The 25480-nt window shown below is 45.8% G+C and overlaps 1 protein-coding gene across 1 annotated transcript in view; it reads left to right on the forward strand.

Moving 5' to 3' along the window:
* The first annotated feature begins 507 nt into the window (after positions 1 to 507).
* Positions 508 to 25480, forward strand: part of LOC137381136 (uncharacterized) — a 34684-nt gene continuing 9711 nt past the window's right edge. The window contains exons 1-6 of the mRNA XM_068053523.1: positions 508 to 664; positions 1245 to 1559; positions 3479 to 3585; positions 10464 to 10628; positions 11059 to 11129; positions 12228 to 12493. Coding sequence (XP_067909624.1) covers positions 508 to 664; positions 1245 to 1559; positions 3479 to 3585; positions 10464 to 10628; positions 11059 to 11129; positions 12228 to 12493 — 1081 coding nt within the window. The remainder of the gene's footprint in view (positions 665 to 1244; positions 1560 to 3478; positions 3586 to 10463; positions 10629 to 11058; positions 11130 to 12227; positions 12494 to 25480) is intronic.

The raw sequence follows: 25480 nt of genomic DNA on the forward strand, positions 1-25480 counted from the left end.
GTGCAGTTGGCTGCTGCTAATGAACTGAGATCACTGAGGGGACAATAGCCTTCAAGTTAGAGCTGGACCGTTGAGAGGTGATGTCAGGAAGCAATTCTTTACATAAAGGGTAGCGGAAAGCTATTGAGGCTGGGAGTCATTTGAACATGTCGACACTGAGATTCATGGGCACTTAATCAGGAATGAGATTAAGGGTTGCAATACAAAGGCAGCTCAATGGAGTTAGGGTACAGATGAGCCAGGGTTGAACTGAATGGTAGACCAGGTTTGAGGGTTTGAATTTCCTCCTCCTGTCCCTATGTTACTGACAACTCTCTGCCTACTCGGTCTTGTTTTCATAACTTGCTCAGTCTGCCGTCTTGGGAAATCTGTACCTCTGACGTGGGCAGTGCAATGCCCTCAGTCACTGCCAAACACGACAACCTCAGACTTTGTAAAGGCTCTCAAGGTCTCGCCTCTGACACGCAGCATTGAATAGTCAAATCTGTTGGTCACAGGGCCACGTTCATGTCGGCTAGCCTCATAATGGACAATGGATGCACAGTGGGTTGGAAGAACCTCCTTGTATCCCAGTATTATCTGCAGTATCGGCAATTCAAGAGCAAAATGCAAGCTGGAGTAGTCCAGAGGGGAGCTGCAGCCTGCTCCACCATTCAACAAGATCGTGAGTGATCATTGGCTTCAGTTCCAATCTCCCAGACAATGGATTCCCCATATCTCTATCAGTCTCAGCCTTGGGTATACCCACAGATTGGGCATCCAGAGCCCTCTGGGATAAAAAATTCCAAAGAATCACAGCTCTCTGAGTGAAGAAACTCCACTTCATCTCAGCCTAAAATTATCGGGGATTATCCCGAGAATCCCTCCCCCCGGCCAGTGTTCTAGATTTTCCAGCCAGGACAAACAGTGCTTGGTAACCAGCTGGGCAAACTGGAGCAGGTTATGAAAACAAGACCGAGTAGGCAGAGAGTTCTCAGTAACATAGGGACAGGAGGAGAAAATTCAAACCCTCAAACCTGGTCTACCATTCAGTTCAACCCTGGCTCATCTGTACCCTAACTCCATTGATAAACAGACCCTGTCCAACACCATCGAATCTGAGAGGTTTTACTGATATCATCTTTCATACCATAATGGACCTGGTGTTGGGGAATGAGCCTGGCCAGGTTGTTGACGTTTCAGTCGGGGACTACTTTGGGAATATTGATCATATTCCGTAAGTTTTAGAATACTCATGGACAAAGACGAGAGTGGTCCTAAAGGAAGAGTGCTAAATTGGGGGAAGGCCAACTATACCAAAATTCGGCAGGAGCTCGGAAATGTAGATTTGGAGCAGCTGTTTGAAGGTATATCCACATTTGATATGTGGGAGGCTTTTAAAGAGAGGTTGATTAACGTGCAGGAGAGACATGTTCCTGTGAAAATGAGGGGTAGAAATGGCAAGATTAGGGAACCATGGATGACAGTTGAAATTTTGAGACTAGCCACGAGGAAAAAGGAAGCATACATAAGGTCTAGGCGGCTGAAGAAAGACGAAGCTTTGAAAGAATATCGGGATTGTAGGCGCAATCTGAAACGAGGAATTAAGAGGGCTAAGAGGGGTCATGAAATATCTTTAGCAAACAGGGTTAAGGAAAATCCCAAAGCCTTTTATTCATATATAAGGAGCAAGAGGGTAACTAGAGAAAGGATTGGCCCACTCAAGGACAAAGGAAGAAGGTTATGCGTGGAGTCAGAGAAAATGGGTGAGATTCTAAACGAGTACATTGCATCGGTATTCACCGAGGAGAGGGACATGACGGATGTTGAGGTTAGGGACAGATGTTTGATTACTCTAGGTCAAGTCGGCATAAGGAGGCAGGAAGTGTTGGGTATTCTAAAAGGCATTAAGGTGGACAAGTCCCCAGGTCCGGATGGGATCTATCCCAGGTTACTGTGGGAAGCGAGAGAGGAAATAGTTGGGGCCTTGACAGATATCTTTGCAACATCCTTAAACACGGGCGAGGTCCCGGAGGACTGGAGAATTGCTAATGTTGTCCCCTTGTTTCAGAAGGGTAGCAGGGATAATCCAGGTAATTATAGACCGGTGAGCCTGACGTCAGTGGTAGGGAAGCTGCTGGAGAAGATACTGAGGGATAGGATCTATTCCCATTTAGAAGAAAATGGGCGTATCAGTGATAGGCAACATGGTTTTGTGCAGGGAAGGTCATATCTTACCAACTTAATAGAATTCTTTGAGGAAGTCACAAAGTAGATTGATGAGGGAAGGGCTGTAGATGTCGTATACATGGACTTCAGTAAGGCGTTTGATAAGGTTCCCCATGGAAGGCTGATGGAGAAGGTGAAGCCGCATGGGGTCCAAGGTGTACTAGCTAGATGGATAAAGAACTGGCTGGGCAACAGGAGACAGAGGGTAGCAGTGGAAGGGAGTTTCTCAAAATGGAGACGTGTGACCAGTGGTGTTCCACAGGGATCCGTGCTGGGACCACTGTTGTTTGTGATATACATAAATGATTTGGAGGAAAGTATAGGTGGTCTGATTAGCAAGTTTGCAGACGACACTAAGATTGGTGGAGTCGCAGATAGTGAAGGGGACTGTCAGAGAATACAGCAGAATATAGATAGACTGGAGAGTTGGGCAGAGAAATGGCAGATGGAGTTCAATCAGGGCAAATGCGAGGTGATGCATTTTGGAAGATCCAATTCAAGAGTGAACTATACAGTAAATTGAAAAGTCCTGGGGAAAATTGATGTAAAGAGAGATTTGGGTGTTCAGGTCCATTGTTCCCTGAAGGTGGCAACGCAGGTCAATAGAGTGGTCAAGAAGGCATACGGCATGCTTTCCTTCATCGGACGGGGTATTGAGTACAAGAGTTGGCAGGTCATGTTACAGTTGTATAGGACTTTGGTTCGGCCACATTTGGAATACTGCGTGCAGTTCTGGTCGCCACATTACCAAAAGGATGTGGATGCTTTGGAGAGGGTGCAGAGGAGTTTCACCAGGATGTTGCCTGGTATGGAGGGCGCTAGCTATGAAGAGAGGTTGAGTAGATTAGGATTATTTTCATTAGAAAGACGGAGGTTGAGGGGGGACCTGATTGAGGTGTACAAAATCATGAGAGGTATAGACAGAGTGGATAGAAGCTTTTTCCCAGAGTGTGGGATTCAATTACTCGGCGACACGACTTCAAAGTGAAAGGGGAAAAGTTTAGGGGGGATATGCGTGGAAAGTTCTTTGCACAGAGGGTGGTGGGTGCATGGAACGCATTGCCAGTGGACGTGGTAGACGCGGGCACGATAGCATCTTTTAAGATGTATCAAGACAGATACATGAATGGGCAGGAAGTAAAGAGATACAGACCCTTCGAAAATAGGCGACTGGTTTAGATCGAGGATTTGGATCGGCGTAGGCTTGGAGGGCCGAAGGGCCTGTTCATGTGCTGTAATTTTCTTTGTTTTTTGTTCTTTATCGATACAGTTCATCCATTGTACTGCAAGGGGCTCCTGAATGGGGAGAGGGAGGAGCAAGGCGGAGAGGCTGAGGGAGCTAATTCCTTCGGGTGCCCTCAAGGGAAGATTGCCGGAGTCAGCAGGGAAGACACTGCGGGAAATTCTCTGGCAGTTTAGAAGAATAAGAGATGATATATAGAAGCAGCTCAGGTCCTGGGAGGACTGGACAGGGTGCATGTTGAGAGGATGTTTCCCCTTGTTGAGGAGTCTGGAACGAGGGGACACAGTTTAAAATGAAGGCTCTCCCATTTAAGACTGAGATGAGGAGAAATGTTTTTTCTCTCAGAGGCTTGTTAGTCTGTGGTATTCTCTTTCCCAAAGAGCAGTGGAGGCTGGATCATTGAATGTATGCAAGGCTGAGTGAGATAGTTTCTATTCAACCCGGGAGTCTAGGGCTATGGGGGGCAGACAGGAAAGTAGCAGTTGAGTTCACAATCAGATCAGCCATTGAATGGCAGAGCAGACTCGAGGGACCGAATGGCCGAATCCTGCTCCTAATCCATTTGTTCTTGTAATGTTTCAATTCACCAGACTACCGCTATCCTCCTTAAGTCTGTTACTAGTCCCTTCCCTGTTTATTACATTACAGATGACACAAACATTGGCAAACATTGAAGTTCTGCACTGTAAACCCAAGTCAAATTCATTCGAATATTTCAAAAAGATCAGTGGTCCTAATATGATCCTCCACTATTAAACTCCCTCCAGTCTGAAGCAACCATTGTCCACTGTCTCAGCCAATGTCGTATCCACTCAATCACTGCCCTTTTCATCCATGGAGCACCAGTATTGCTAACTAGTCAATTCGGAGGCACCATTAAGTCCTCCCCATGAGGACACTGTTCCGAGACCTATGTGTTTGCACTCTCCCATTAAAATTCCCCAGACAGGAACAGCATGGATTGGATACAGAGTTATGCTCCTTCTACACTATCCCATCCAACACGCCCAGGGCAGGAACATCGTGGGGTGGATACAGAGTGAATCTCGCTCGCCACTGTCCGAAACTGACACAGAGAGAGACAGAAAGAGAGAAACTGAGAGGCAAAGACAGACAGGGCTACTGAGAGAGAAAGAAGGATATTTAACATCGGAAATAGGAAGAGGAGAAGGCAATTTAACCCCTCAAGCCTGTTCCAGCATTTAATGAGATCAGGGCTGACCTGTGATCTAACTAACACCATATATACCGCCTTTGCCCCTTATCTCTTAATAACTTTGGTTAACAAAATTCTATCAATCTCAGATTTAAAAAAATTAAAAATAAGCCAGCGTGAATTCCTCTTTGCAGAAGAGAGTTTCAAAATTTCAAACAAATCCAAAGATTTGGACAGGCAGGGGATGTTTTCTTTGAAACAGAGTAGGCTGAGGGGAGATTGAGTTGAGGTGTATAAAATTATGAGGGGCCTACATAGAGTGGATAGGAAGGACCTATTTCCCTTCACACAGAGGTCCACAAGCGGGGATTTCGATTTCAAAATGTCCATAACCAATATCATGAGGGTGAGATGGCTGCCACAGTGGAATAGCTTGCTGGATGTTTAAAATGGAGGATATTCCCTCTGGATCTCTCCCGATGTTTCTCATTCCATATCTATCTCTTATATGCTTGTGCACACAGCAGTGAAGGATTATATCAAATTAATAGACCTTACATTCACCCTTTCAATCCACCACAACAATATCTCTCTCTCCAACCTTGTCTCTCTCTACAGCCCCCTTTCTCTGCCTGCATATCTAACCCTCTCTCCCTCTGTCTCTCTCCTAGTGTCAGAGATAGCATGAGGGAGAGATAGAGAGAGGGAGGGCAGAGCGAGACACAGAGAACAACCCCAGCTTCTCCAATCTATCCACGTAACTTAGGTCTCTCATCCCTGGAACCTTGCTCGTGAATCGTTTCTGCATCCTCTCTAATGCCCCCACATCCTTCCTAAAGTGTGGTGTCCAGAATTGGACAATACTCCAGTAGAGGCGAAGCCAGTGTTTTACAAAGGTCCATCATATCTTCCTTGCTTTTGTATTCTACGGCTCTATTTAGAAATCTCAGGACTGACCCGTTATGCCTTTTAACCACTTTCTCAACCTGCCCTGCCACCTTCAGTAATTGGTGAACAAATACCCCTCAGATCTGTCTGTTTTTGCACCCCCTGTTAGAATTGTATTCTTTACTTTAGATTGCCTCTCCTCCTTCTTCCTGCCTGTGGAGGTGGAAAATGTGAACATGGTTCAGAATGAAGATATTGCATCTCTCTTCACAAAAGAGGGGACGACACAGACATTGTAGTCAAGGAGGAGGAGTTTGAAATATTGGATGGGATAAACATATTGAGAAGAAATATTAACGGGTTTAACATCCTTGAAAGCTGATAAGTTACCAGGCTGTTAAGAGGTGTAAGGAAGGAAATAGCAGAGGCTCTGATCATCATTTTCCAATCCTCTCTGGTTACAATCCAAACTAGTGTCTTATACAAGTTAAACAGAACTTCCTTGCTCTTGTAATCTATGGCCTTATTAATAAAGTCCAGGATACTGTATACTTTATGAACCACTCTCTCAACTTGTAATGCTGTTTTCATCGGCTTTTGCACATATACACCCGGGTCTCTCTGCTCCTGCACCAACTTTAGAATTGAAACCTCTATTTTATATTGTCTCTCCATGTTCTTCCTACCAAAATTAGTCACTTCACATTTCGGTGATCTAACTCCATATCCCCGTCTTTGCCCCCTATCACTTAATACCCTTTGTTAGTAGAAATCTATCACTTTCAGATTTAAAAATTAACAAGTGTTTCAGCATCAATTCCTGATTGTGGAAGAGAGTTCCAAACTGATACCACACATGGTGTGTTAAAATGTTTCTTCATTTCACTACTGAATGGTTATTAGACTATGTTTAGATTTTTAGACTATGTCCACAAGTTCTAGACTCTGCAGCCAGTGGGAATAGCTTCTCTCTGTCTACCTAATCAGTTTCCCTTCATATTCTGCAAACATTTTTTCAAATCAAGCCTTAACCTTCTAAATTCCAGGGATACAGAGTAAAGCTCCATCTACACTGTCCAATTAAACGCTCCCAAGCCAAGCACAATGTGTGGTTAGACACAGAGTAAATTTCCCTCTGCACTGCCCCATCACATACTCCCAGGGCAGGGGCAGCATCGGGTTAGATGCAGAGTTAGGACAGGGCCCATTGTGTTATAAACAGATAAATGGTCTTGTGCAGTACAAACTGAGACCGGGTGAAACGCAGCAGAAGCAGAGACCACTCGCATGGCAGGAACATCATGGAGTGGATACAAAGTGAATCTCACTCGACGCTGTCAGAAACAGACAGAGATAGAGACAGAAAGAGAGAAACAGTGAGATCAGACAGAGTGACTGAGAGCGAAAGAAGGATATTTAACATCGGACATAGGAAGAGGAGGAGGTAATTTAACCCCTCAACCCTGTTCCAGCATTCAATAAGGTCAGGGCTGATCGATGATCTACTTCAACGCCAGGAGCATCTGGAATAAGGTGGGTGAGCTTGCAGCATGGGTTGGTACCTGGGATCTCGATGTAGTGGCCATTTCGGAGACATGGGTAGAGCAGGGGCAGGAATGGATGTTGCAGGTTCCGGGATTTAGATGTTTCAGTAAGAACAGAGAAGATGGTAAAAGAGGAGGGGGTGTGGCATTGTTAATCAAGGAGAGTATTACAGCGGCAGAAAGGGCGTTTGAGGATTGTCTACTGAGGTAGTATGGGCCGAGGTTAGAATCAGGAGAGGAGAGGTCACCCTGCTGGGAGTCTTCTATAGACCTCCGAATAGTTCCAGAGATGTAGAGGAAAGGATAGCGAAGATGATTCTCGACAGGGGCGAGAGTAACAGGGTAGTTGTTTTGGGGGACTTTAACTTTCTAAATATTGACTGGAAATACTATAGTTCGAGTACTTTAGATGGGTCAGTTTTTGTCCAGTGTGTGCAGGAGGGTTTTCTGACACAGGATGTAGACAGGCCAACCAGGGGCGATGCCACATTGGATTTGGTACTGGGTAATGAACCCGGCCAGGTGTTAGATTTAGATGTAGGTGAGCACTTTGGTGATAGTGATCACAATTCGGTTAGCTTTACCTTAGCGATGGGCAGGGACAGGTATATACCGCAGGGCAAGAATTATAGCTGGGGGAAAGGAAATTATGATGCGATTAGGCAAGATTTATGATGCGTAGGATGGGGAAGGAAACTGCAGGGGATGGGCACAATCGAAATGTGGAGCTTATTCAAGGAGCAGCGACTGCGTGTTCTTGATAAGTAAGTACCTGTCAGGCAGGGAGGAGGTTGTCGAGCTTTGGTTTACTAAAGAAGTTGAAGTGCTTGTCAAAAGGAAGAAGAAGGCTTATGTTAGGATGAGACGTGAAGGCTCAGTTAGGGCGCTTGAGAGTTACACGCTAGCCAGGAAGGATCTAAAGGGAGAGCTTCGAAGAGCGAGGAGAGGACACGAGAAGTCATTGGCGGATAGGATCAAGGAAAACCCTAAGGCTTTCTATACGTATATCAGGAATAAAAGAATGACAAGAGTTAGATTAGGGCCAATCAAGGATAGTAGTGGGAAGTTGTGTGTGGAATCAGAGGAGATAGGGGAAGCGTTAAATGAATATTTTTCGTCACTATTTACAGTAGAGAACGAAAATGTTGTCGAGGAGAATACTGAGATTCAGACTACTAGGCTAGATGGGATTGAGGTTCACAAGGAGGAGGTGTGAGCAATTTTGGAAACTGTGAAAATAGATAAGTCCCCTGGGCCAGATGGGATTTATCCTAGGATTCTCTGGGAAGCCAGGGAGGAGATTGCAGAGCCTTTGTCCTTGATCTTCATGTCGTCATTGTCGACAGAAATAGTGCCGGAAGACTGGAGGATAGCAAATGTTGTCCCCTTGTTCAAGAAGGGGAGCAGAGACAGCCCTGGTAATTAGAGACCTGTGAGCCTTACTTCGGTTGTGGGTAAAATGTTGGAAAAGGTTATAAGAGGCAGGATTTATAGTGATCATGAAAAGAATAAGTTCATTAGCGATAGTCAGCACGGTTTTGTGAATGGTAGGTCGTGCCTCACAAACCTTCTTGAGTTTTTCGAGAAGGTGACCAAACAGGTGGATGAGGGTAAAGCAGTGGATGTCGTGTATATGGATTTCAGTAAAGCGTTTGATAAGGTTCCCCACGGTAGACTATTGCAGAAAATATGGAAGTATGGGGTTGAAGGTGATTTAGAGCTTTGGATCAGAAATTGGCTAGCTGAAAGAAGACAGAGGGTGGTGGTTGATGGCAGATGTTCATCCTGGAGTTTAGGTACTAGTGGTGTACCGCAAGGATCTGTTTTGGGGCCAATGCTTTTTGTCGTTTTTATAAATGACCTGGAAGAGGGTGTAGAAGGGTGGGTTAGTAAATGTGCGGATGACACGAAGGTCGGTGGAGTTGTGGATAGTGCCGAAGGATGTTGTAGGGTACAGAGGGACATAGATAGGCTGCAGAGCTGGGCTGAGAGATGGCAAATGGAGTTTAATGCGGAAAAGTGTGAGGTGATTCACTTTGGAAGGAGTAACAGGAATGCAGAGTACTGGGCTAATGGGAAGATTCTTGGTAGTGTAGATGAACAGAGAGATCTTGGTGTCCAGGTACATAAATCGCTGAAAGTTGCTACCCAGGTTAATAGGGCTGTTAAGGAGGCATATGGTGTGTTAGCTTTTATTAGTCGGGGGATCGAGTTTCGGAGCCCCGAGGTCATGCTGCAGCTGTACAAAACTCTGGTGAGACCGCACCTGGAGTATTGCGCGCAGTTCTGGTCACCGCATTATAGGAAGGATGTGGAAGCTTTGGAAAGGGTGCAGAGGATATTTACTAGGATGTTGCCTGGTATGGAGGGAAGGTCTTACGAGGAAAGGCTGAGGGACTTGAGGTTGTTTTCGTTGGAGAGAAGGAGGAGGAGAGGTGACTTAATAGAGACATATAAAATAATCAGAGTGTTAGATAGGGTGGATAGTGAGAGTCTTTTTCCTCGGATGGTGATGGCAAACACGAGGGGACATAGCTTTAAGTTGAGGGGTGATAGATATAGGACAGATGTGAGAGGTAGTTTCTTTACTCAGAGAGTAGTAGGGGTGTGGAACGCCCTGCCTGCAACAGTAGTAGACTCGCCAACTTTAAGGGCATTTAAGTGGTCATTGGATAGACATATGGATGAAAATGGAATAGTGTAGGTCAAATGGTTTCACATTTCGGCGCAACATCGAGGGCCGAAGGGCCTGCACTGCGCTGTAATGTTCTAATTCTAATTCTAATAAATGGGTGGTTAATGGTCGGCACAGATTTGGTGGGCCGAAGGGCCTATTTCAGTGTTGCATATCTAAATCTAAAATCTAAAACAAATCTAAAAAATCACAGAATCATAGAACAGCTCCAAATGAGTCATAGAGTCGTACAGCACAGAAACAGGCCATTCGGCCCACCGCATCCATGACGACCATAATGCCTATCAAAACTAATCCCACCTGCCTGCATTAATTCCATATCCCTCTATGCCTTGTTCATTCAAGTACCTGTCCAGATGCCTCTGAACTTTTGCCACTGTTCCTGCCTCCGCCACTTCCTCTGGCAGCTCATTCCAGATACCCACTACTCTTTGTTTGAAAAATGTAACCGTTTGATAGCCTTTAAACTCCTCCCTCTCACCTTAAATCTGTGACCTCTAGTTTTAGTCACCCCACCATGGAAAACACACTCTGGCTATCCACCCTATCTATGCCTCTCATAATTTTAGATACCTCTATCATGTCCCCTCTCAGCCTCCTTCGCTACAGGGAAAAGAGACCCAGCCTATCCAATCTATCATTTTAACTCAAGCCCACCAAACCAGGCAACATCATTGTGAATCTTTTTTGCATCCTCTCTAGTTTAATCATATCTCTCCTTTGGTGCAGCGATCAGAACTGCACACAGTATGCCAAGTGTGGCCTAAGCAACGTTATGTACAACTGTATAATGACGTCCCAAGCCTTGTACTCAATGCCTCGGTGATGAAGGCAAGCATGCCATACGCTATCTACATCATTCTGTCTACCTGTGTTGCCACTTTCAGGAACTATGTACTTGCACCCCAAGGTCTCTCTGCTCAACAACGCTCCCAGGGCCCTGCCATTCACTGTACATGTCCTGCCCTGGTTTCACTTTCCAAAATGCATCACTTCACACTTGTCTGCGTTAAATTCCATTTGCCAATCCCATGTCCTCTTTACTAGTTGATCTATATCCTGTGGTAACCTCCTTAACTGTCCACTATACCATCAATTTTGGTGTGATCTGCAAACTTACTGATCGTGCCCCCTACATTTTCATCCAAGTCATTATTATATATGACAAACAACAGAGGGCCCAGCACCGATCCCTGTGCCAGTCATTTGGACTCTCTTGTCCTTGCTGGCTCTTTGCTAGGACCACTCACCTAGTCCCAATCCTCTGGCTTTTCTCTGTAGCCCTATTCTTTTTCTGCATAATTGTCCAATTCTCTTTTGAAAGCCACGATTGAATCTGCCTCCACGACTATCTCAGACAGTTTATTCTAGATTCTATCCACTCGCGATGCAAAGGTTTGCCCTTTTGGTGCTGTTATTTCGTTTGTCAATCACCTTAAAACGGTGCCCTCGCCGACTCGATCCTTCCACGAAAGGGAACAGTCTTTCACTATCTGCACTGCCCAGACAACTCTTGATATTGAACACCTGTATAAAATCATCTCTCAGCTTTCCCTTCTCGAAGGAGAGCACGCCTAACTTCTCCAATCAATCCACATAACTGAATTCCCTCTTTCCTGGACCTATTCTATTGAATCCTCTCTGCACCCGCTCTAATGCCTTCATATGCTTCCTAAGTTGCGTTGCCCAGAACTGGACACAATACTTTACTTAAGAGGCAACCAGTTTCTCATGCAGATTTGTCTTAACTTCATTGCTTTTGTAATTTATGACCCAGCTTATAAAGCTAAGGATCCTGCATGCTTCATTCAACGTTTTCTTAACTTGCCCTTTCAACTTCAATGATTTGTGCACATATACCCCCAGGTCCCTCTTCTCCTGCAGGCCAATTACAATTGTACCCGTTATTTTATATTACCTGTTCTCGTTCTTCCTACCAAAATGAATCACTTCACAATTCTCTGCATTAAGCATCATCTACCAAGTGTTCACCCATTCCACCAGGCTGTCTCTGACCTCTTAACCTTTATAAATATTCTCCTCGCAGTTCACAATACTACCAAGTTTTCCAAGTTTGAAATAATCCCCGAGACACCCAAATCTAGATCATTAATATATATCTGGAAAAGAAGGCGTGCTACCACTGTCTGCTGGAGATCTCCACTGTATACTTCACAACAGTCATCACTGCTTTCTGTTTCCTATCACTCATCAAATTTCATGTTCAGTCCACTACTGTAATTTTTACAACTGGCCAGACTGAGTAAATGGTCTACTTTATCGTTGTACAAAAAGTGTTGGATTGAAAGGAGTTAACTGAACCTGTTTGTTCAGTTTGTAATTAATATCAGTCTCAATGGACCCTAATTTTGCCACTGGAGGGTTTCCCTCTTCTACTAATAAGGGACTCTTTACAATGTGTTGTACCATCGTGTCAGCAGAGGCATCACGCCTGGCACTAACAGGGATAAGCGGCTCAGGAGAGAGGTAAAGGATACATCGGAAACTGAGAGTAATAGATTGGAGTGTTAGAAAAATGGGTCAGAATTTGAAAACAATAGATTGGAATGTTACCGCAATGGATCAGAATTTGAGAACAATGGATTGGAATGTTACAACAATGGTCAGGAGTTTCTCCTCGGCCTTTGACATTCTTTCTGCATTTTATGATTGGTTATCATTGGATCGTCGAATCTATTTCGCCCTTTTAACAATGCAAACGATTTATTATCCGATCCTTGCTATTGTTGGTGTCCCTGGTAAGTGCCTGTCACAAGTTATTGATTCTATAAATTAAGCATACCTGCAGTACTGTTCTTGTCATTTGCTCTGTCCTGCTTGTTGCTATAATTGTTCCTGGTAATTCCCTGTATCCAGCTGTTAGATCTTTATATTTGTTTTCACTGTATTGCTTTTCTTGGCCCTTACATTTTGGGAACACTAAATCCATCGTCATTGATTTCCATCACAAATTCTGTTCCCAATCCACCCACTCCCTCTCACGTCCTGGCCAGTGTCTGAGAATGAACCAGACAGTTAACAACCTCGCTGACGTTTGAACCTAAGCGAAGTTCGAAACTCATAGCCTCCCCATCAGCAAACCTGCCTACTCCCACATCCATAATATTGCCCGTCTCCACCTCTCTCTCAGCTCATCTGCTGCATAAACCGTCATACTTGCCTTTGTCAAATCCAGTCAAATATTCCACTGTTTTCCTGGCCACCATCACAATTACAAGCCTCCTTAAACGTCAGTTCATCCAGAACAATGCTGCCTAACTCACACCAAGTACAGTTCACCCATCACCCCTGTGCTCATTAATCTATCTTGGCTCCAGGTCTGGCAGTGTGACAATTTAAATTTGAAAAAAAATTCTTGGGTGAATATCTCTCAATGGCCTCCACCCTCCAATTAGCCCAATTCCCCTGTACATTTCCCATACTCCAGGCATTTACTGTATTTTGATTATTTATCAATTCCATTTTTAAAATGAATTTCTTTCTCTATGGATCTCTCTGCCATGATTTTGACATCAATAGAGTCACTTGGTGCAGTTCCTGTGGAAACCACACCAGTGCTCACTTCTGGTGTGGCCTGCACGCTACCCATGATGGAGAGGGTGCTAGTCCCGGAGTAACCTGCATGGACCGGTAGCGTGAACATGGTCTGAACTTGGCATCAATCAGGCATTCCAGAAGCTTTCAAACTTGGTCTGTATGTGTACACTGACCACCTGTGTCAGTCACTCTCAGCTGAACATACTATAGTTACTGTGCATCTCTGTCTGCAACATGACAAACAAATGGAGCAGAGGTTGGAGCGAGGGGAGACTCTGCAAAGAGGGAGGAGGAGGGGGCTCTGCCCCAGCCAGCCGGGTTTCCCAAGAGCACTTTTCCTCCCTATACGTAACCCAGGAGCAGTGTGTGAGGCGTCTCTGGTTCAATAAGGAGTTGGTTACAGAGCTTTGTCACCTACTACATCACGACATGGAGCCTCACACAAGGGTGAAGACAGAGCTGCCAGTGGCCGTTACGTTCACAGTTTCATTGAACTTCTGTGTATCTGGATCTTTCCAGGGAGAAGCAGACTACGTATTCAACATCTTCCAATATGTAATCCATCGATGTAGCCGGGAGGTGATGGAGGTCCCCTATCTGGTTTTTCCCCTCAGCTGGGAGAGGCAGGATGAGCAGACCTGTGGGTTTAACAGGATAGCAGGATTCCCGCTGGTGTAGGTGGGGTCTCCATGTCAACGGGGAGAGGTACAGCAACTGAAAGAACTCTCACTCCATTAATGTACAGTTGGTGTGTCACCATGCCCAGTGCATCTTGTTGGTGAATGTCCACTATCCTGGCAGCAGCCACGGTCCCTTCATTCTGAAACAGACAGCGTCTTCGGCTCTCTGTGTAAAAAGAGGAATTGGCTCCTCGGAGACATAGTTCATTTCCCACCCACCCACCAACCATTACCCCTACCCAATCACCCAAAATTGCAAGGACAAGTATATAGCTAGAGCAATGTAGTCACTAAGAACATCATGGAACGGACCATCAGCTTCCAATGCCTGAACCGCTCGGGGGGAGCTCTCCAGTACAGATTGGAGCAGGTGTCCAAGTTCATGGTGTTCTGCTCCGCCCTTCATATCATCACTGTCATGAGCACACAGGGATTGGCACCAGGAATCCGAAGGCCACCTCAGCATGAGGAGGCAGAGAGAATATTTCTTGGATGCCTTCCACCCGGACAAACTGTCAGAGAATTCCTGATAAGATTCTGGTTCCAATACGATCATACGACCATATAACCATACGAATTTTGAGCACAACTAGGCTATTCAGGCCATCGAGCTTGCTCCGCCATTTAATAAGATCATAGCTGATCTGTTTCAATCTCAAATTCCACACTACCACTTATTCCCGATAATCTGTGATCCCCCTTCCCAACAAGAATCGATCTACCTCAGCCTTAAAGGTATTCAATGTCTCCGCCTCCATCACTTTCTGAAGCAGAAAATTCCAAAGCCGCACAACCCTCTGAGAGAAAAGAACATTCTCCTCGTCTCTGTCCTAAAAGAGTGACGCCCAATTTTAAAACAGTGGACTCTAGCTCTGGACTCACTCACAAGAGGAAACATCCCCTCCACATTCACACTGTCAAGACCGTTCAGGATCTTATGAACTTCAATCAATTATCCCCTCACTTTTCGAAACTCCAGTGAAAACAAGCCCAGTCTGTCCAATCTCTCCTCATAAAACAACCTGATCATTCCAGGTATCAATCTCGTAAACCTCCTCTGAACCGCCTCCAACGCATTTACATCCTTCCTTAAATATGGAGACAAAAACTGCACGCAATATTCTCACCAACGTCGTCCATAACTATAGCATAACATCCTTGCTTTTATTTTCAATTGCTCTCGTAATAAAGGATAGCATTCTATTAGCCTTCTTTATTACCTGCTGGAGCTGCATACTAACCTTTTGTGACTCATGCACCCGAACACCTAGATCCCTCTGCACCTCAGAATTCTGCAGTCATTCCCTGTTTAAGTAATGCTCTGCTTCTTTATTCCTCTAGACAAAGTGAAAAACGTAACATTTTCCCACATTATACTCATCTGCCAGATTTCTCCCCACTCCCTCAACCTATCTATATTGGTCTGCAACCTCCTCATGTCCTTTCCCACCATGGGTTCCCGATTCTTCACCAATACACCCATCGGAGATGCTCCATCACAGCGTCTCCTTGGTCATAATCCCACAATAATAAATACCAACAATATCCTTTACATTAACATATTTATCCAACAACATTTTCAGTTATACAAATAAAACTGAACTATTCACCCTCGTGTATTCTCTTAGTGCCTGTCTTGTGGGTTCCCTCGACTTGCCTCGTGCTCCTACACAGTGGTTTCCCCAGTGGCTGCAGCATGGCTGATGGAAGGCTGCTGACGTTCACTGGGGTAGACTGCAGACAGCCTTGCAGGACGCTGTCGAGCAGCTCTGGGCCTTGAGGGCTCGGATTCGGACTGCACCAGCTCGTCATGTGAAACAGCAGCCTGGGCTGGCTGATGGGTTACAGTAAGGACACTGGTGGAGTGGCGGTGAAGAGAGAACAAATACTGACATCCTGAGAGAGGACAGCAGGTTTGTGCTCCACGGAGCCACTGCCAATCGCATGGGGTGACACATCAGCAATCCTAGTAATCTGCTGGATCACAGATTGCTGGACTGCTGTGAGAGCCTGTAAAACCCTTTGAGCACTGAGATCCACAGCCATGAAGGCAGCCGACTGATCCTTCATGCGGCAGCAAGTATGGATCTCATGATCCCATTCTGAGATTCCACTGTAGCACTGAAACGTTGTGTGTCTGCCACCTGTGCTGCAGTGGAAGCTGAGATAATGGCCGACAGATGCTGTGTCATGGCTGGGTTCGCGAGTGCTATCATAGAGTTAGTGACCACCTCCACAGGAAAAAGAATGGGCTTCATGTGCCATATCCTCTGTGACGTTGGAACCAGAATCCTCTATGTTTCTTGGCGGTGGCAACAGACTATCTGACAGGCCTGTCAATGGATAAAATATCTCAGTGTACATATCCATCAGCATTCTCCTGTATGCGGTTCCAACAATATTCTGATCTGAGTTTTGTGCATTATAACTCTTTTGTGACCTCCCCCTCCAGTGATCGGACACACGAGCTATCATTTAATGTGGCCTGGCTGCAGCCCACACGTGTTTGGTGACACACCACGTGATAATTCCGACACTATACCAGCCTCTAAAGTAAACGCAGTGTCAGTATTTGAGCTGGTGGCTGTAAGCATCAGACCAAGCGATGGGGCTCCGCGCTCAGTGCTGTGCTGTTGCTCTCTCTCTGTCTCCTGGAGCTGCTGTGACTGGGAAGCTGGCAGTTTGGGTTAATCATTGGAAAGTATAAAATCAGAAGGGGAGGGTTGGAGTGCAGTATTTGGGTGGGATGGAAAGCCGGAGGCCCATGGGCCCACCTTCTGCAGCTTGTCCATCAACCAAGAGAGCAGGATGAGAGAGAGGTGGTGGGACCATAGCATCATCCTGAATGCTCTCATTGATGTAGGATGCTAAATGTATTGTCACATCTAGTCCCATGATGTGTACAACCATCTCCTCCAGCAGACTCAGGGCATGAAGGTAGGCCTGGACTATATTGCACTGTGTTTGCTTGATTTTCCTGCAATGGCTGAATAGCTGGAAGTATGTGGATGCAGTGAAAGGTGTGTGTCCTTTAGGTAAGGTAATTTGCTGTCCTTACCTTCTCTGGCCTACATGTGACTCCAGATGCACAGCAATGTGGTTGACTCGTAACTTTCCTCTGAAACGGCCAAGCAAGACATTCAAATGTCAAGTGAAATTAGGGATGGGCAACAAATGCTGGCTTTGCCAACGCCGCCCATATCCTAGGAAATATATTTTTTCAAAAAGGTCTAGGAATGTTCTTTCAGAGTATTTCACAAGGTTTGTTATCTCGTCAAGGACATAAATATGGGCACAGGTCTATGTGTAGACATTCCTAGACCTGATAATGCGCAGTCTCATGTCCACATATCCAAAGATATGATACTTATAAATTGTAATGCTCTACCCTTGACTGTTTTTTGCCATGGTTCGAACAAGAGGATAAGAACATAAGAAATAGGAGCACTCGTAGACCATTCAGCCCATCAAGCCTGCCCTGCCGTTCAATAAAATTATAGCTGATCTGTCCTGGGCCTCAACTCCTCTTTCGGGCGTGCTGCGCCGAACCCTCTACTCCCCGAAATCTATCTACCTCCTCCTTAAATACATTTAGTGACTTAGCCTCCACAACTCTCTGAGGCAGAGAATTCCAGAGATTCGCCGCCATCTGAGAGAAGAAATTCCTTCGCATTTCAGTTTTAAATGGGTGCCTCCTTATTCTGTAACTATGTCCCCTAGTTCAAGATTCCCCCACTAGTGGAAACATATTCTCAATATCGACCCTGTCAAGCTCCCTTAAAAGCTTATATGTTTCGATAAGATCACCTCACATTCTTCTAAACTCCAATGAAGAACGGCCTAACCTGTTTAGCCATTGTTCCTAAGACATCCCCTTCATCCCAGGAATCAGTGGAGTGTACCTTTTATCTGAACTGCCTCCAATGATAGTATATCCTTCCTTAAATGCGGGGACCAAAACAAAAGCTCTCACCGCTGCTTCTGGCCTCGGGCCTCCGCTCCTTTTATCTCCCAGCTCCTCTCGCCTGTTCCCGCTCTCACCGCCGCCGCTCTCACTCCTGCACTGGTTTTCTCACTGGTGAGAAATAAGGAGACAACACTCAAAGGTCAAATTAAACACTAATGACTTTAGCACATTCAGCAGGAATACTACTAGTTAAATACAATGTAAAACATTAGTCAGCAATACACCTGTTGACAACACGCCCATTAGTCACAAATATGTTGCAGAGAATCATACATAGATGAGCACCCAGTAGGCGATCACCTCCCTGCCGATTGTTCAATAGCTGACCAAACTATGACCATGTTTGGAACAAGACTGGAAGGATTTCAGGAGCTGAGTGGTCCTGGCAGAGCCCAAACTGAGCATCAGCCAACAGATGATTGCTAAGCAAGTGCTGCCTGATATCACTGTCGACAACCCCTTCCATCACTTTATCGATGACTGAGAGTGGACAGATTGAACATTAGCCTGGGTCTCTGCATTAATAGTCGAGCGACATTACCGTGACCTCTGCATTTTTCTGTGAATGTAAAGTTTGTCCAAAGTTCTGACTTGGCATCAAAGTGAAACATAACTTTAAAGTAAGTCTTTATTGGTCATTACACATTTTTAAGATTTTTCTGCTTCTTATTAAATATTACATCGACTTAAAGTGTATGTTTTCACGACTGCTAAGCTATAATGTGTGAGATGCTCATGCAACATCGTCAGCAACGAGGAGTTCTCTGATGAGGACTATCCGTACTTTGGTCTTAGCTTTTAGATGGGCAATGTTGAACAACCTGTCACCAGATCTTGTGTGGGGGAAAATTCCTTCTTCTGATGACTTGAACGCATGTCAGAGCAGCATGGAGAAGAAGATCCCAAACAGTGTAGGTGCAAAAACACAGCCCTGTTTCACGCCACTCAGGATTGGAACGGGGTCTGACGAGGCGCCGTTATGCTGAATTGTGCCTTTCATATTGTCATGGAATGAGGTGATGATACTTAGTAGCTTTGGTGGATATGCAATCTTTTCTAGTCGTCTGAAGAGACCACCTCTGCTGACGAGGTCAAAGGCTTTGGTGAGTTCAATGAAAGCAACGTCGAGGGACATCTGTTGTTCACGACATTTCTCCTGTACCTGGCGAAGAGAGAACAGCATGTCAATGATGGATCTCTCTGCTCGAAAGCCACAATGTGCCTCAGGGTAAACACGCTCAGCCAGCTCCTGGAGCCTGTTTAGAGCGAAGACTTTCCCCGCTGTGCTGAGCAGGGAGATTCCACGGTAGTTTTTGCAGTCACAGCGGTCACCCTTGTTCTTATAGAGTGAAGAGTTATGAAGAGTGTCTGCAGAGACTCATCGACAGGTTTGCGGCTGCTGCAATGAACCATCAACCTCAAGAAAACGAACATCTTGGGACAGGGCGACAGAAATGCCCCAGCCATCAATATCGGCGACCATACTCTGGAGGTGGTTCACGAGTTCACCTACAAGGGCTCAACTACCACCAGTAACCTGTCTCTCGATGCATAATTAAACAAGCACATGGGAAAGGCTTCCTCGGCTATGTCCAGACTGGCCAAGAGAGTGTGGGAAAATGGCGCACTGACACAGAACTTAAAAGTCCAAGTGTATTAAACCTGTGTCCTCAGTACCTTGTTCTATGGCAGCAAGGCCTGGACAACTTACGTTGGACAAGAGCAGCGTCTCAATTCATGCGATCTTCGCTGCCTCCGGAGAATCCTTGGCATCAGGTAGCAGGACCATATTTCCAACACAGAAGTCTTCGAGGCGGCCAACATCCCCAGCATAGATATCCTACGAAGCCAGCGGCGCCTGAGATGGCTTGGCCATGTGAGCCACATGGAAGATGGCAGGATCCCGAAGGACACATTGTACAGCGAGCTCTTCACTGGTTCCAGCCCCACCGGCCGTCCATGTCTCCGCTTTAAAGACGTCTGCAAACGCGACATGAAGTCCTGTGACATTGATCAGAAGTCGTGGGAGTCAGTTGTCAGTGATCGCCAGAGCTGGCGGGAAACCATAAAGGTGGGGCAAAAGCGTGCCGAGTCGAAGAGACTTAGTAGTTGGCAGGAGAAAAGACAGAATCGCAACGGGAGAGCCAACTGTGTAACAGCCCCGACAACCAATTTTATCTGCAGCACTTGTGGAAGAGTCTGTCACTCTAGAATTGGCCTTTATAGCAACTCCAGGCGCTGCTTCACAAACCACTGACCACCTCCAGGCGTCTACCCATTGTCTCTCGAGACAAGGAGGCCAAAGAAGAAGAAGAACCTGTAATGAAAACAGCTTACAGCTGTTAACAGGTTACCTTATCTCGGAAAACCCTTCTGGTCTTCAGAATGCATGCTGGTCAGATTCAGTTCATTCTCTGCACACCTCCACACAATGACACAAGAGCAATTTGGGATGGGGAACAAATGCTGGCCTTGTCAGCGATACCCAGATCCCATGAAACAGGATAAAGAAAGCCACAGCTTCCTGTATTTCATTTAAACTATCAATTCTCCTGGATTGAAAAGTCCCACATATCTCAAACAGGAACAGATCAGTATGGCAGACTACAGAAATAAGACCATTCCATACATCCGATCCGGGATGGAAATACATTCTCTCCTGTCACAGGTCAGAGAGAAAAGACCAGGCCAATCCATGCATCCGTTTAGTTTAGTTTAGAGATACAGCACTGATACAGGCCCTTTGGCCCACGGTGTCTGTGCCGCCCATCAACCACCCATTTATACTAATCCGACACGGATCGCACATTCCTACCACATCCCCACCTGTCCCTATGTTTCCCTACCAACTACCTATACTAGGGGCAATTTATAATCGCCAATTTACCTACCAACCTGCAAGTCTTTTGGCTGTGGGAGGAAAACGGAGCACCCGGAGAAAACCCACGCAGACACAGGGAGAACTTGCAAACTCCACACAGGCAGTACCCAGAATTGAACCCCGGTCGTTGGTGCTGTGAGGCTGCGATGCTAACCACTGCGCCAAAGTGCCGCCCGTTCTAGGACAGAAAACTATTCTCACCTGTCACAGGTCAGAGAGAAAAGACCAGGCCAATCCATCCATCAGTTCCAGGATTGAAAACCACTCTCACTTGTCGCAGGTCAGACAGCAGAGACCAGGTCAATCCATCCATCCTTTCCAGGATATAAAAACCATCTCATCTGTCACAGGTGAGACAGCAGAGACCAAGCGATTGCATCCATCCAACGAAGATATACAAACATTCAAATTAGGAGCAGCAGCAGTCAACTCGACCCCTCGAGCCTACTGCACCACTCAATCAGTTCATGTCTAAACTGTTTCTGTTGGAGAAAATCCAGATTGTGCCCAATTGTTGAACAAATTCTCCGGACTCAGACGTTGAGAATCAAACACTTTATTGCATGATATCATGGGGCTGACACCTTACCTAAATGCGGTCCAGTGCTACTCCCGACAGCTACAAATCGTCGTGGACTTATATAGTATAGAAGAAGCAGAGCTAGCAGTTTCACAATTAAGCATTAACCACAGGACAACCACAAGACCACCTGCAGCTCTGTGCCCTTTGCAAAGTCCGAGGTCAGTACAGCGTTAGTTCGAGCATAACAAGCTATTGTTCCCTATTTAACGTACACACTCCAGGTACTATATTTGGCCGTTACTTCTGGCTAGGTTGCACAAACATGATAAAAGCAGAAGAGTCAGTAACGAACAGTCTGTGTTCACTTCCTCAAAATCCATCATGAGCTCTGTCACTTTCTAAGCCAGATGATTGTGGTCAGTTGCTTGGTCTACATTTCCTGCCCATTGGTTAGGTTAGCTACAAGCTGCGTCTTGTTTTTCTATTTCTACAAAGTTAAGTAATAATTAGCAAAGCTCAGAAAATTCTCCAACAGTTTCCTCCACAGTTTCACCGACCACCTCCCCCGTTAAGCTTGTACCCCTTGCTTAACTAGAATCTATCTATCTCTGCCATAAAATAGTCAAAGACTCTGCTTCCACTGCCTTTAGAGGAAGACAAATCCAAAGACTCACGACCCTCAGAGAGAAAATAAAATCTCCTAATCTCTGGTTTAAATTGGCGACCCCTTATTGTTAAACAGTTACCCCGAGTGCGATATTGTCCCAGAAGGGAAGACATCTTTTCCACATCCACCCAGTCAATACCTCTCAGGACCTTAAATGTTTCATTCAGTCGCCTCTTACTCTTCTAAATTCCAGCGGATACAAGCCTAGCCTGCCCAATCTTTCCTCGTACGACAGCCCACCCATTCCATGTATTAGTCTAGTATACCTTCTCTGTACTGCCTCCAACGCATTTACATCCTGCCATAAATAAGGAAACCAGTACTGTACACATTACTCCAGATGTGGTCTAACCAATACCCTGTATAGCTGAAGCATAATCTTCTTACTTTTGTATTTAATTCCACTCGTGATAAACAATAACATTCCATTAGCTTTCCCAATTACGTGCTGTACCGGCATAATAACTTTTGCGATTCCTGCAGTAGGACACCCAGATCCCTTTGCATCTCAGAGCTATGAAATCTCTCACCATTTAGATAATGTGATTATTTGACATTCTTCCTGCCAACGTGGACAATTTTACGCTGCCCCACATTATCCTCCATTTGACAAGTCCGTGCTCACTCACTAACCTATCTATATCCCTTTGTAGCCTCCTTATGTCCTCTTCACAAGGTACTTTGCTACTTATCTTTATGTCATCAGCAAATTTGCAACCATACCTTCGGTTCCTTCATCAAAGTCATTTATATAAATCGTAAAAAAGTTGAGGCCCCAGCACAGATCCTGTGACACACCACTTGTTACACCTTGCCAACCAGAAAGTAACCTATTTATGCCTACTCTCTGTTAACTGTTAGCTACCCAAAATTCTAACCATTCCAATATGTTACCCCCCCCCCCCCACCCCAGCATGAGCTTTTTTCCTGCAATAACCTTTGATGTGGCACCTTATCAAATGCCTTCTGGAAATCTAAGTGCAATACATCCACAGGTTCCCTTTATCCACAGCATATGTAACTCCCTCAAATAATTCCAATAAATAGTTTAAACATGATTTACGTTTGACAAAACCATGCTGAAACAGCTGGATTACCTTGAATTTTCCGAAATGACCTTCTCTTAAATCTTTAATAATCTTCTCCTTCTTTGGCCTCCTTGTCTCGAGAGACATTGGGTAAGCGCCTGGAGGTGGTCAGTAGTTTGTAGAGCTGCGCCTGGCGTGGCTATAATAAAATAGCTTGTACCATTTGCCCTAAGGCAGATGCTAAGCTACCTGGCCTTTAGTTTCCTGCTTTCTGTCTCAAGCCCTTTTTGAATTAAGGTTTAACATTCGCTATTTTCCAATCTAAAGGAACCTTCCCCGAGTCTAGGGAATTTTGGAAAATTAAAATCAAAGCAATAAACTTTCCTCCTGATTTAGGCAAGACAGCAGAGAACAGGCCATTCCATCCATCTGATCCGGCGGAAAAAAAAACATTCTCACCTGTCACAGATAAGAAAGCAGAGACCAGGCCATTCCATCCATCTGATCCAGGATAAAAAAACATTCTCACCTGTCACTAGTCAGACAGCAGAGACCAGGCCATTCCATCCATCTGATCCGGGAAAAAAAAAACATTCTCACCTGTCACAGATAAGAAAGCAGAGACCAAGCCATTCCATCCATCTGATACACGATAGAAAAACATTCTCGCCTGTCACAGGTCAGACAGCAGAGACCAGGCCATTCCATCCACTTGACCGGGATAGAAAATCATTCTCACCCGTGACAGGTCAGACAACAGAGACCAGGCCATTCCATCCATCCGATCCGGGATAGAAAACCATTCACAGCTCTCACAGGTCAGATAGCAGATCCTAGGTCATTCCGTTCATCTGATCCTGGATAGAAGACCATTCTCACCTGTCACAAGTCAGAAAGCAGAGACCAGGCCATTCCATCCATCCGATCCTGGATAGAAAACCATTCTCACCTGTCACAGGTCAGACAGCAGAGACCAGGCCATTCCATCCATCCGATCCGGGATAAAAATCCATTCACAGCTGTCACAGCTCAGATAGCAGATCCCAGGTCATTCCATCCACCCGATCCGGGATAGAAAACCATTCTCACCTGTCACAGGTCAGACAGCAGAGACCAGGCCATTCCAGCCACCTGACCGGGATAGAAACCCATTTTCACCCGTTACAGATCAGACAGCAGAGACCAGGCCATTCCATCCATCCAATACGGGATAGAAAACCATTCTCACCTGTCACAGGTCAGACAGCAGAGACCAGGCCTATCCATCCATCTGATTCGGGATAGAAAACCATTCTCACCTGTCACAGGTCAGAGAGCAGATTCCAGGCCATTCCATCCAGCCGATCTGGGATAGAAAAGCATTCTCACCTGTCGCACGTCAGACAGCAGATACCAGGCCATTGCATCCATCCGATCGAATATCGAAAAACATTCCCACCTGTCACAGGTCTGACAGCAGAGACCAGGTCATTCCATCCATCTGATCCGGGATAGAAAACTATTCTCACCTGTCACATGTCAGACAGCAGAGACCAGGCCATTCCATCCATCCGATCCTGGATAGAATACCATTCTCACCTGTCACAGGTCAGACAGCAGAGTCCAGGCCATGCCATCCATCTGATCCGGGATAGAAAACCATTCTCAACTGTCACAGGTAAGACAGCAGAGACCAGGCCCTTCCATCCATCCGATCAGGTTGAAAACCATTCTCACCTGTCACAGGTCAGACAGCAGAGACCAGGCCATTCCATCCATCTGATTCGGGAGAGAAAACCAATCTCACCTGTCACAGGTCAGACAGCAGAGACCAGGCCATTCCATCCATCCGTTCCGGGATTGAAAACCATTCTCACCGTCACAGGTCAGACAGCAGAGACCAGGCCATTCCATCCATCCAATCCTGGATAGAAAACCATTCTCACCTGTCGCAGCGCAGACAGCGGAGACCAGGCCCTTCCATCCATCCGATCCGGGTTGAAAATCATTCTCACCTGTCACAGGTCACACAGCAGAGTCCAGGCCACTCCATCCAAGTGATCCAGGATGGAAAACCATTCTCACCTGTCACAGGTCATAGAGCAGAGACCAGGCCATTCCATCCATCTGATTCGGGATAGAAAACCAATCTCACCTGTCACAGGTCAGACAGCAGAGAGCAGGCCATTCCATCCATCCGTTCCGGGATTGAAAACCATTCTCACCGTCACAGGTCATACAGCAGAGACCAGGCCATTCCATCCATAAAATCCTGGACAGAAAACCATTCTCACCTGTCGCAGGGTAGACAGCAGAGACCAGGCCTTTCCATCCATCTGATCCAGCAGAGAAAGCCATTCTCACCTATCACAGGTCAGACAGCAGAGTACAGGCCATGCCATCCATCTGATCCGGGATAGAAAACCATTCTCACCTGTCACAGGTCAGACAGCAGATACCAAG

The sequence above is a fragment of the Heterodontus francisci genome, chromosome 21, assembly GCF_036365525.1.
Source record: "Heterodontus francisci isolate sHetFra1 chromosome 21, sHetFra1.hap1, whole genome shotgun sequence".
Taxonomy (NCBI): Eukaryota; Metazoa; Chordata; class Chondrichthyes; order Heterodontiformes; family Heterodontidae; genus Heterodontus; species Heterodontus francisci.